A 13,681-nucleotide genomic window follows, 5' to 3' on the forward strand; every position below is an offset into this window, starting at 1 on the left:
CCTCCATTCATATCCAAGCCAGAGAGAGCTGCTGTGGGCTCCTTTGAACCTATTTCTACATTGCTGCAGAAGATTCTTCGAGGAGACCTTTGACCCTTTCTCCTTGCATCCCTTTTTGCCTGGCTCCCTCTGCTCTCCAGATAAGGTTGAGCCCCTTCATCCCGCTCTCTGGAGTATTTACTGCCTCCTTCCTGCTGACCTCATTGACCTTTTACCTTTCTACAGGTTTTAGTGATGAACATCAGCTATTTCCTATTGCAGTTTATAGCAGCAGAGACAGTAATGGTATTACCAATTACAATCCCACCTTATTGATCTCCTTCAACAGACCATGAATTCCTCTCTGAGGAATCTGTAATCTCATTCATCTTAGAATTCTCGGTACCTTATGACAGCACTTATAACTTAACAGATGCTCAGTAGGAGTTTGCTGAGTGACTGGATGGCTGGAGGACCAACTCAACAAACGACTGAATGACCAATGATGTATCTGTACATACAGAAAATGAGTAGATAAATAATAAGTGAAAGAATTGTAACATCCGAAAGGGAAGATTATGATCCTTTCTTGTCCCAGAAACATAGACACCTTGTTGAGGTTTGGTCTTTTGGTGTGTGATGTAATGCTAAGTGCAGGTCCCCAAGATCTAGTTGCCCCAGAGACGACACAGTCATCACAAGAGATGCCCCATGAGACAGTCTGCACAAAGACCCAAGTGACCCTATGGGACTCTGTCCCCAAGCTATTTCTGATTGGTAAATAGATGCTGAGAGCCAATAGCTGGGCTGGGTTTAGGGTTCCTGGGAATGAGGGCTAGGTGGGGGTTGTGGGGGAAGAAGAACCAGGAGGGAGAGAAGAGATGAAGAGGAAGAGAAAATTGCTATGGGTTAGATAAGTCATGAAAACATGGCCCTGAGGGCTGGCCAATTGGAGTTAAGAGCAGCCCAGATGAAACATACTAAGTAATAACTTAGGGTTATCGATAGTAAAGTAGATTCTAATAGCATAGAGGGCAGATATCTGCCCAGCTCTTGTGCCATTTAAGCCTTATTGTAAATAATAAAAGTTGTATGTCTTTCATCTGGAAACTGAATGATCAAAAGTGGGATAGAAACCCTAGATTAGGATTAAAATTTTTTACAATACACTTGGGCACAATATGGGGTTTTATTTTTATTCTCCTGTTTTTCTTCAAAGAACCATTTGTGTAATCATGACAATACAATTAGGTTTGTTTAGGTTTAGATTTACTTTATTTTAATCTGCATACATGCATATATGTCTATGTAAGTGCATACCACATATGTACAGGTCCCCCAGAGGCCAGAGAGGAGAGACTGTTGAACTGCCTGGAGCTGGAGTCACAGGCAGTTATGGGTGATACAATGTGGGTGCTGGGAACCGAACTCATAGCCTCTGGAACCACAGCAAGCTCTCTTAGCTGATGAGCCATCTCCTCAGCCCCTCTGCTTTCAACTTGTTCTGTTGCCTCAATTCTTCAAGTTGTACTGGCAAAAACATTCTAGACAGAAGTCTCTTTATCTAAAATTGAGTGTTTTAGTTAGGGTTTTATTGCTGTGAAGAGGAAACCGTGACCACAGCAAGCATCTCTTATGAAGAAAAACATTTCACTGGGGCTGGCTTACAGCTCAGAGGTTAAGTCCATTGTCATCATGACAGGAAGCAAGGTGGCATGCAAATAGACATAGTACTGGAGAAGGAGCTAAAAATTCTACATCTGGATCAGCAGGCAGCAAGAAGAGAGAGTGACACTGGACCTGGCTTGAGCTTCTGAAACCTCTAAGCCTGCCCCCAGTGATGGACTTCTTCCAACAAGATCACAATTACTCCAGCATGGCCACACCTCCTAACAGTGCCACTCCCTATTGGCCAAGCATTCAAACGCTTGAGATTATGTGGGCCATTTTCATTCAAACCATCAGAACAAGTAAATCAAAGTATTGCAAGGCCTTTTCCAGCTAGCTGATTATAAGATGATAATGCCAATAACTCACATTGGCATAGTCTGCGGGACCCCTGTACACTGAAGAAGGAAATAAAAGCTGCATTCATGCACACACACACACACACACTCCCAAGGAGACAAAAGCAGAAAAAATGCACAAAGTCAACTTGACTTCTCTCACTAATTTTCCTTTTCCTTTCCTTTCCCTTCAGCTTACAAAAAAAAAAAAAAAAAATTTAAACATAGATAAGTCTTCAGTCTTCCCTGTAGGACATTACAGCAATATAAAATGATAAAATCAAATGGTGTATTCTCAAGTGAACATGAGAAATAGATCTTACTCGCCATTGTGGACGAGCTTACAAACAAGCAGAACATGATGGCAACCTTAAAGAAGACCAGGTTCACGTTAGAACTGGGTCTGACCTGAAATGATGAGCATCTTCAGTGGGTCTGAATTGCCTTCTAACTCAGGCAGGTTCTTGGGTGTGGAATGATCAATCTTGAGCTGCTTCCCAATGAAGTTTCGACAGGTGATCTTAAAAAGACAAACACAGACTGTGCTTAGACATGTGCAGTTCAAAGATGGGTCCCTTGAAACATCTGTCTCAGTTTCTGTCCAGAAGTGGAACAGTACCACAAACAAATGCTGCTGGAAAACCACTCAGTCCTGAGGACTTCAGGGAAAACATGGCTACGTAATTTTCCATATTTCTCTTGTCCACAGCTCAGCTGGGAGAATATTGGAGAGATTGTGTGCAACAATCAGAATATGATTTCCTGATATCCTATAAATTCACGGATCTAAATATATATTCCATCATGGGAGTTGAAGCACATCTCAAATACAGGCTTCCCTTCCAAAGGCAGATTTGGTTGCAGCCTACTCGTAATTAATGCAATTCTAACTTCCCTGATGAAGTTTTTCAAAACTAATTGCTTCTACAGTATTGTGACAATTCCTTGAACAGATGTTTGAGTCTTCAAATTATAAAATATGTGAAAACAGAAAACTGTTTAGATGAAAGGAAATTCCTTTAAAGAGCCCAAGACCCTGTTTTCTCCAGGTCTCAACTCCCATCCCTTGGTCTAACCAAAACCAATCATGCAAAATACAGCTGCCTCTAGGTCCAGTCTTCATTGTTCCCTGTGGGTATTTTCATAATGAGATAGAAACAGAGTCTGATAAAATACAAACTCCTTCCTACAATTTAACAAGTGCACTCAGATGGCCCATCCTCTCTCCAGGTTCTTTATGCAACTCTTTATTGAACGCCAGTGTGTCATGCACTGTTACACACCAAGAGGAGGATGTAGCGGCAGAGAGCAAACAAGCAAAAATTTGTATTCTTAGGGAACATGTTCCAGTGGGTTGCAAGAACAAACAAAATACTGAGATTAAATTTTTTTCTTTGTCCTAAAAGTTACTTTTTCATTATTTTAAAATTAACTCGGGGGGGGGGGGGAATGGGGAAAGGGGATGGCATCTGAAGTGTAAATAAAATATCTAATAAAAAAAAAAGAAGTAACTAGAATAAAATATCTGAGAAAATACCAAAAAAAAAAGAAAAGAAAAGAAAAAAAAAAGAAATAAAACAACTTTTACCTGAAAAAAATAAATAAATAAAATAAAATAAAATTAACTCAAAAATAAAACACAAGGGCTGGTGAGATGGCTCAGTGGTTAAGAGCACTGACTGCTCTTCCGAAGGTCCTGAGTTCAAATCCCAGCAACCACATGGTGGCTTACAACCATCTGTAATGAGATCTGATGCCCTCTTCTGGGGTCTCTGAAGACAGCAACTGTGTACTTACATATAATAAATAAATAAACCTTTTTAAAAAAAAATAAAATAAAACACACCCCCCTGAAAATTATTGTGGGATATAGAAACCATTCCAGTTGTTCCTAAAGAGTGAGTCAGCCCTGATCTGGACAAACATTTCTTTTAGAAGGCCTACACTTCTGGATTTGCTATATTCGGAAAGCGCTGACCGAGGGCAAGCTGTCAGTAACATTTTTAGATCTGAATGGAAGATGCCCCAGTGAAAACACTGCTTATCTGGTTCCTAAATCCTTCATGTGTGGCAACTGGCAGGCATGGCTGAGTGAGAGTCAGCCCAGCTTACCTTCTCTCCATTTTCAGCCTCATATCTGGCACAAGCCTGATGGGAGAGATTGGGGCCATTCAATTGCTGTATCCTCAGGACCAGCTGGCGCTGCGCATACACCAACAGTGGGGTCACTTGCTCTGTGTACCTCTCACTGGACCGCGGTAGAGAATACATTGAAAAGTTAACTTGAGCTAAAAGACCATCCCCTAAAGAAGTTTGTTACTTTTCATTGCCTTTGTGGGCCGGACATACTGTGAAATGATGTTGAACTGAATGGCAAGAGACACCAGTGTTTCCCACTTCTCCACTTGGTACAGAACCTCCAGAGACTTCAACACAAAGTCATGGATCCATCTCAAATCCACCACATTGACGTCATCCAAAGGATGTTCAAAAATCAGGCTGGAACCTCCATTATCAGATTTGATGTTCCCATAACAGCTGGGAATGCTGAACTCGCCTTTCTCCTCGAACGACTGCAAGAAGCACATGGAGATAAGGTACCCAAATTTAAGGTCTCGCTACATACTTTTCTGGTAAGTCAATGTGATAATGGAACACGAGAAGGGGCCGAACCAAAAAGGGAAAATAAATGTTAGGTGACACAGCTTTGTAATGGGAGACGGTGCTGTGTAATATAATCATCTGTGGTGAGCAAAATGTGCTAGAATTCTGGTCGATGTCATTTACTACAGCCAGCAGACGTATGTGACTGCTAATTATGTGAAACATGATGGTGCCACTTCAAGAGCTTTTTCTCTTACTTGGTTTTAACTATTTCACATTTTAACTTAGATAGATGACAGTGGATATTAACTAGGCTGCAGAGACTAAGGCCTACTCTTGCTGACTTAAATAAGAAAATTAAACCAACAAGAGAAAGGTTTTAGGAAAAGCATGCAGTTTCTACAACAGATAATCTTTCCTGGCATGTTTGGCACATTTACTAACATGTGGACTACTACCCCCAATTCCTTACTATAAAAGTCAGTTTTACGGAGGTGTCTTAGTTAGGGTAACTACTGCTGGGTTTCATCACAGCAATCACACCAAAACCAACCAAAAGCAACTTGGGATTGAAAGGGTTTATTTGGCTTACATTTCCACATCACTGTTCATCACTGAAGAAAGTCAGGACTGGAACTCAAACATGGCAGGAACCTGGAGGCAGGAGCTGATGCAGAGGCATGGAGAGCTGTTGCCTACTGGGTTTCTCTCCATGGCTTGCTCAGTCTACTTTCTTATAAAGCCCAGGACCATCAGCCCAGAGTTGGCACCAACCACCATGGACTTGGCCCTCCTCCATCAATCACTAATTAAGAAAGTGTCCCATGGCTGGCCTACAGACTGGTCTTATGAAAGCATTGTCTCAACTGAGATTCCTTCTTCAAAGATGACCTTAGCTTGTGTCAGTTAACATAAAACTAGCCAGCACAACTGACCCCTTGTCAACCTGACACACAAACACATCACTATTAAGCAGCAACCTTTTCTTTCTTTTTCATCCCCAAGATAACATACTAATTTCAACATCCAAATATAAAGTGCTTTCCAATTTTTAAAAAAGCCCCACAAGTCTTACAAACATTTTAAGCATTCAGACTCTTTTAAAATCCAAACTAAAACCATGGGTTCCTCCTATAAAATAAATATTTAAATTTTTTTTTTTTTTTTTTTTTTTTTTTTTTTTACTTCATAAAGAAGAACCAGGACACAGTCACAATCTGAAGAAAGCAAAACCAAACTCCAACTCTGTAAATAACTCTGCTTCCAACATCTGGGATTTACTCACAACCTTCTGGGCTCCTCCAAAGGGCTTGTGCAGCCATTAAAAGCACATGAAACTTATCTTCAAGGCTTAGGTTACCTGTACTTGGTGGTCATCCCATGATACTGGTGTCTTCATAATGCTGGGACTCTTGTAGCAAAAGGAAGGCACTTTCACCAATAGCCTCTCCTAGACTCTCTTTCAGATGCCAAGCCTCAACTTCTCTTTTATCTTGAGCCTTCAACTTCTAATAAACTTTCCACCTTCACCAATAGCCTCTCCTTGTCTTTCACAGTCCCAAGTCTCCCTTGCTCATCATGCCTTCAAACTCAGTACTACCTAGGAAACTTTCATCCACTACTAAGTTTAGCTTCCAGCATGAAGTACAACCTTGGCCTCTGGAACACAGCTTCTGTGTGCTGACTCTGAGAAAACACTCCTCCAATGTCACCCCACTGATGCTGGTCTCTTCTTAATCCCTGCTAATTTCTCAGTTCTGGCTGACCAGCATCAACTGTCCCAGTAAAGGAAGGGCTTCATGTTAGTTGTTCTAGTGTCTTGTTAATCACAGCCCAGATAACCAGAACCACAGATCCCTGACTCAAACTATGCAATGGCCCCAATTGAAATCTTTGACTTTCAAACTTCCCTCTGGAACTTCACAAGCCAGGCCTCCATCTTTTACATTTTTGTTGATACGCTTATCTTCTAACCTTCCACAGAACAGCTCACTCAAAGTTCCAAAGTCTTTCCACAATCCTCCCCAAAACAACATGGGCAGATCTGTCACAGCTATACCCTGTGTTATAGCTGTATAGTAGTTGGTACTAATTTCTGTCTAATTAGGGTGATCATTCATGTAATCAGAGACCCACATCACTGTTCATCACTGGAAGAAGTAGGGACTGGAACTCAAACAAGGCAGGAACCTGGAGGCAGGAGCTGATACGGAGGCCATGGAGGGGTGCTGCTTACTGGCTTGCACCATTCAACTTGATCAGCTTGCTTTCTTATAAAACCCAGGATCATCAGCCCATATATGGTACTACCCACAATAGGATGAACCCTCTCCCATTGATCACTAATTAAGAAAATGCCATACAGGCTTGCTGGCAACCTGATCTTATAGAAGCATTTTCTAGGTTCTCTCCTCTTAGACGACTATAGCTTGTGTCAAGTTGACATAAAACTAGCCGGCCCAGGAGATTTTTACCTAGAAGCCTGATTTTTATCCAGATTAACACATCACTATTTTAACTACAACTGTGCTTATTTCCCATGAGACCCGATGCATATGTGTATTCCTCTGAAAATCTCTGCAGCAAAGCGAAGTGTATAAGGTCTATCTAAGGGCCAGGCTGTAGCTCAAAACAGCCAACTGGGGTCAGCTCCTTCTGTCCTGGTGCCTCACTAGGAGTCTGAAGGCATTAATGGAGGTGGGGGCTGAGCAAGATCCACTCCTTCAAACTAGATGATGCTTACTCCAAACTAGATGATGCAAACTAGATGGCTATGGAGGATGAGAGATGAAGAGGTGCTGGAGTCGGGATTGTCCACTTGAGGTTTACTCCTTACATAGTATCAGCACATGGAGCATGCTCAAAGGAGACCTTGTTGTAAGTTATGAGCCCAGGCCCCAATCCACTGAGTCTACAGTGTCACATGCAGGTGTAAGGGGTAGCTCCACTTCCTTCCTCTCAGATTTCCAAGTGAAGGCCTCGGCACTTGCCCTCCTCTTGTCGACCTGTCCCACTCATGTCTTCCTGGCTTGCCATGCTTGTTTACTTCGTCAGATATCAGAGTCATCTCTAGGATGAGGGTAAGGAGGTCCTCAGCAGTGACATTACATTCCAATACGGAGTTCACTACCAACAATGCTGGGATTCTATCTCAAAGTATCTTATTTAGCATTCCCGCCTCTCTTTATTGACACCAACCTGATAGGCAAGGCCAGGGGGAACATGTGACCAGATAATACCGAGAAGCAAGCCGAGCTGACACATCAGGACTGAAATGGCATTTGGAGGGTAGGGGTTTGGGTGTTGTCCTGGGCCAAAATTGTAAAAATGTAATATGTGCCATGTGAAGTTCTTTAAGATGTTTTATTGAAGACAACTTAAAGCACTCAAAACAGTAGAGAAAATAATAACAAGACCCCGTAAACCTTCTACAGGCTTCAGTAGTTTTCAAGTTTTAGGGAATACTCAGTTATTGTTTTTAATTATATTCCCCAAATTACAGTAATCAGTCTATAAATATCTCAATATAATCTCTCAAGAGTGAAGAATTCATTTTATGGAGACATAACCATGATATTATAATTCTGCTTTTAAAATAGACAAAAATAAGGGCTGAGCAGATGGTGCAGTGGGCAAAAGTGCACGTCACCCAAGAGGGAGGACATGAGTCTAAATCCTCAGAACCCACATCACCACCAGGGACTGTAGCATCAGTGTTCCCAGGGCAAGATGGGAGGGAGACACAGAAGCTTGTGGACCAGCTAGCCTGGCATACACAGCGCAGCAGCAAAACAACAGAGACCTTGACTCAATCAAGGGAAGAAGCAAGTATCAGCATATGAGGGAGCCTGTCCTCTGACCCCCACATGCATGCTATGGTGCTCATACACCTGCAAACACACATATATGTATACATATCACTCACATGTGCACACACACATGCACATGTACATGCACACATGCACACATACACAAATAGCAAAATTCCTTAAAATAGTTCTTCAGTACCCACACTGAAAACGTTCCCATTTCTTGAAATGAGATTTACCCAAGGCCCAAGCACTGCAGTTTGCTTATGTCTCAAGTCCTTTTTAATCTATGATTTCATCTCCCTTTTGAAAATTTCATTTTGTTGTTAAAGAAACCATGTTGCTTCCCAGAGAGCTCCCAGGGGGGCTTGAATCTGTTGATTGCATTCCCAAGGCGTTCTTTGGAATGTTCTTCTGTCAACTGCATTTGTGTCAACCTCCAGGTCTGACTGCTTGAGCTGATTACTTCGGGATTTTTTTTTTTCTGACTGTCATACTCGAAGCCACTCTTCCTCCACTTAATCCATTCACTAAGGACTGACAAATCTTGATACTGTAATTCCAACAGCTTTTTTTCATTTACTACCTGAATACTTGCATTTAAAAAGTTTCCCCCACAGTCAATAGAAGCAGGATAACCCCACGGGGCCCTAAGCTCCCTTTATTGAAAACCGGACTTGAAGCATATTCTATGCGATAGCTGTTGCCACTTCCTCTGGGGACCTTTTAACTTCATTGCCTCCCTTGTCATTTTTTTAAAATGTGTATATGGTTTGCCTTCAGCGTCTCCATTTGGACCACTTACACGCTGCCTTCTTTGAGTCAATACCATAGTTTCCCAGGTCCTACAGCTTTAATAAGCCTTCAGTTGGGTAGAGGGTCCTAAAAGTTCAGCTTGCTCTAAAGACCTTCCAGGGTCCTGGGGGCTGGAACCAAGAAGATTCCCTCTCGTTTGCATTTGCCTATAAATTTCAGAAATGTTAACATTTGTAAAAAATGCCTTTGGGTTTCTATGGATCAACAGACCAAGCTGAGAATAACTCATAGTAAGTCTTCCTGATCACCTCATTTCCTTGGCTCCTTTTTAACCTCATCTCTAGTACAGTAGAGTTTCCCACGTACTAATTGTACTCTGGTTGACAGACAATGGGTGGCTTCCGCTGCTTTCGCTTCTTGGCCATTGTGAACAGTGTTACAGGATGTATGGGTGTGGTGGCGTCCCACTGACAGACATATTTCTTCAAGACCAAACTGGGGTTAATTGTTGAGGAACCTCTGTCCTGTTTCCACAATGGCTTCACTAACGGTAAGTGCCCTGTCCCTCCACACCATCATTCCAACCTGTCATCTTATGTAATTTTTAAGCAACCATCAGTCCAACTGGGAGAGCTTGGTGTACTTCTGACTTGCATCTCCCTACTGATCAATGATACCGAGTATTTTTAAGTTACCTTTGGAATATTTGTGTGTCTTTTTCCATTTGTTTATGTATGTATCTATTAACAAATATGTCTGTGTGGGCATGATGTGTGGTGGTGGCAGACGTGTGTCCTATGCCATGCATGTGGGGGTCAGAGGACCATTTTGTGGAATCGCTTCTCTCCTTCCACCTTTGCATGACATCTAGAGATTAAATTCAGGTCACCAGGCTAACACGTGGCAAAACCTTTATGCACTGAGCCATTTCACCAGCATGTGAATGTCTTATTTTGAGAGATGTCTATTTAGATCTGGTCCTTATTTTCAATCAGTCTGTTGAGAGTTCTTTTGCTGTTTAGCTGGGTTCCAAATGCACTTTAGTACTGTTTATCATGTCTATAGTTGGCAAATGCATTCTCCAAATAGTTCTCTGTTTTTGAAAGAATGGGTATAACATATATGTGTATGTTCACGTGTATGAGGGAGCATGTGTATGTGGTATGTGTGTACGTGTATATGCAAAGGTTGAGTATTCTCCTCAATCTCTCTCTACCTCATATACTGAGTCAGGGCTTGTCATTTCAGCTAGCCCAGCCATCTGGATTACACTAGAGATTTTTTTTCCCCTTTTTATGCAATAGGATTACAGGAAGACCACGATGCCTGCTTGGCTTTTAAATGGGTTCTTGGGATTCAAACTCTAGTCCTCACATTCGTGTGACAAGTGCTTTACCCTCGGAGTCATCTTTCTGGCCCTAAGTTATCTCTTCATTCAGATGATTGTTTTATTTGCTGTTTAGAACCTTTTGAGTTTGATGTAATCCTAGGGACTAAAGCTTTACTAAACCTTGAAATATTGCAAACTCACCCAGTTTTGCTTTCATTTCCTTTACCATTTCAAAGCCATGATGTCTCCAATGTAGTTGATTCCACCTGCCACGTTTATTTTCAATAATATATTCTCTTCTCACATTTTTATTTTCTTTTCCGCCATCAATGGTAATGTTAGAAAGCATCTGAATTATTGTTGAATAATTTCTTTTTTCCCTTTTATTGAAAATATTTTTCTCACATAGTATATCCTGATTACAGTATCCCCTCCCTCTACTCCTCCCAGTTCCTCCCCCCCGCCCCCATCCAAAACTACCCTCTTTCTGTCTCTCATTAAAGAACAAAGAAGTTTATAAAGGACAATAGAGTAAAATACAGTAAGAGGAGATGAAACAAACACAATGGAGTTGGACAAAAACAAACAAACAAACAAACAGAAGGAAAATAGCCCAAGAGAAGGCACAAGAAAGACCCATTGGTTTGCACACTCAGTAAAATGCTATAAAAATGCTAAACTGGCTGGGCAGTGGTAGCGCACACCTTTAATACCAGCACTTGGGAGGCAGAGGCAAGAGCATTTCTGAGTTCAAGGCCAGCCTGGTCTACAGAGTGAGTTCCAGGACAGTCAGGGCTACACAGAGAAACCCTGTCTCAAAAAAAACCAAAAAAAAAAAAAAAAAAAAAAAAACTAAACTGGAAGCCATAGTATATATTCCAAGGACCTGTAGTATGTATTATTATGTATAATACAAATAATATGTATGCATTAAATACATACATATATGTATATATGTATTAAATTTAAAATAATAAGATATAATAAAAATCAAGAAAAATCCCTGACATAACATTATGAGACAAGAAACCTTTAAAGATGGTAATTAATTTGTTTTCTGTTGACCATCTACTGCTGGGCAAGCAGCCTACCCTTTACAGTAGTTCGTTTCCCCACTGAGATTCCCTTCGAGGAAACTAAATTTGTATATGCAAGTGGTTATCAACTGGAGATTGCTTCTAGGTTACAGATAGAGGCTTGTGTCTAGTTCTCCTTTCAGCTCTAGTACCCCACCTGGTGCAGACCATGGTCATGCTGCTTCAGTCTCTGTGTGTTATGTTTCTTAATGTTCAGAATGCTTTCTTATGAAAAAGTATATGTATTCTTTCCTACCCAGTCAAACAGTCTGTGTCTTTTAATTAGGGTATTTAGCCAACTTACATTTAATATAGTCGTAGCTATGACTGAGTTAGTTTTATTATTTGTCTTAGTGTAAAGTGTCTTGGTGCTGTGAAGAGACACCATGACCATATCAAATATTATAAAAGAAAGCATTTAATTGGGGCTTGCATACAGTTTCAGAGGTTTAGTCTACTACCAGCATGGTGAGAAGCATGGCAGCACACAGGCAGACATGCTGCTGGAGAAGGAACTCCAGCATCTACATCTGGATCCTCAAGCAGCAAGAAAAGTGAAACTCTGGGCTTGGAATGAGCTCTTTGCACCCTCAAAGCCCACCCCAGTGGACACTTCTTCCAATAAGACCACACCTACTCCAACACAACCATACCTTCTAATCTGTTAAATAATGCCGCTCTCTATGAGGCTATGAGGTCTGTCCTCATTCAGACCACAATATTTGATATACGTTTTCAATTTGTTCTTTGTATGTTTTGTCATCTACTAATTCTTTCCTTCGCTGAAGTTAACTGAGTATTATTTAGGCATATGTCATTAGGTCTTTAGCTATCTCTTTTTGATGCTGTCATTACTCCATGGATTATGGCAAATACATCCTTAAATCATTACATCCCACTTAAAATTATATTGTAACACTCAGTATAAATATCTTAATTTGCATGCTTTATCTTTCATGATATTGTTATTAGATACTTTCCTTCAGAAATGTTATGTTATATCTCAATGTGTTTGTGTGTTTGCTAATTTTCAATATGTCTGTTATTGCATATTATATTGTTTCTATTTTATTTCTATAACCTAGGTCATGGTGTGATAGATTTGTCATAGCTACAAGTCTTAGCACCTGGAGCAACTGAGCAGGGCTAGACAGACTACTGGGATGAGGTCACATGAGCAGCTCAGCTTCCTCATGGGATTCATATAGGAGACAGTAAGGGTTTCTTTCCTTTCCTTCAAACAAACTGGATTTTCAGGCTAAGATTTTTTAATTAACATTAATGCACGTTCTGAGCTGTGAACAAATTTATAATGAGAAGCAAATGAAAAACAGACAAACCAAATGGGAACACAGAAAAAATATCAATTTCTACTTATCCCAAGTTTCACAATAAAAGACATTTTTTAATTGGATACAATAAAAAATAATTACCAGAATGCCCTTACCTTGACAGAATTGGTGCTTTGCAGTTTTATTAACATGTCAATAAGTAGTTCTGTGCCCAGGTAAAAGGGTAACACGCAGATGCAGAGAAAGCTATCCTGGCTAATAGGAAAAGTTTTGCAAGTATCCATAGTCTGCTTCAGAAGCATTTGCAGCTCCCGGGAAAAGTTCCAGAAGACCCTGCAGCAATTCTGCAGTAGAGTCCAGTAGCCACCACGGTAAGCAAGAACCTAAGACAAACATCACATTGGGTACCACAAAGGTCCAGAAGTTATAGAGGTCTGGAAAACTTTATATTTTTTTTCTGCAAACACATATGTCAATGATAAAAAAAAAAAAAAAAAAAAAAAAAAAAAAACTAACTAAAACCATTTGTTATGTGCCACTCCCAGGCTTAACAGTGTGACATGATATTTACAAACATTGGCTGGTCTGAGTTCACCAATTCTGAGAAGCTTACATACATACTCTAGCTTGCTTACTTACATACTCTAGCACTCTAGCAATAAGGAAATGAAGCCTAGGCTAATTGGCCCATGGCCCTCAACCCACTGAATAAAAATGATTTCCATATTCATAGCCAGAACCCTAAAATTCCATTTTTATAGGTGCTGGGGATAAAGTGGTGAGCAAGGGTAGCTGTCCTACCTTCCTGCTGCTTGCTTAACTTTCCAAG

General features: G+C 40.7%; 1 protein-coding gene across 5 annotated transcripts in view; it reads right to left on the reverse strand.

The window, feature by feature from the left end:
* The window catches only part of Cfap54 (cilia and flagella associated protein 54), a 279,965-nt gene that overhangs the window by 150,705 nt on the left and 115,579 nt on the right, over nucleotides 1-13,681 (reverse strand). For all 5 annotated transcript variants that reach the window (XR_013106305.1, XM_076919997.1, XM_076919995.1 and 2 more), the window contains 4 exons: nucleotides 13,008-13,235; nucleotides 4,335-4,558; nucleotides 4,098-4,233; nucleotides 2,394-2,505 (listed from right to left, as the gene is read on the reverse strand). Coding sequence is in view for 4 of the 5 variants with exons in the window: in XM_076919997.1 (XP_076776112.1) it covers nucleotides 2,394-2,505; nucleotides 4,098-4,233; nucleotides 4,335-4,558; nucleotides 13,008-13,235 (700 nt within the window). In the remaining variant the exon portion in view is untranslated. The remainder of the gene's footprint in view (nucleotides 1-2,393; nucleotides 2,506-4,097; nucleotides 4,234-4,334; nucleotides 4,559-13,007; nucleotides 13,236-13,681) is intronic.

This window comes from Arvicanthis niloticus, chromosome 22 (genome assembly GCF_011762505.2).
Source record: "Arvicanthis niloticus isolate mArvNil1 chromosome 22, mArvNil1.pat.X, whole genome shotgun sequence".
Lineage (NCBI taxonomy): Eukaryota > Metazoa > Chordata > Mammalia > Rodentia > Muridae > Arvicanthis > Arvicanthis niloticus.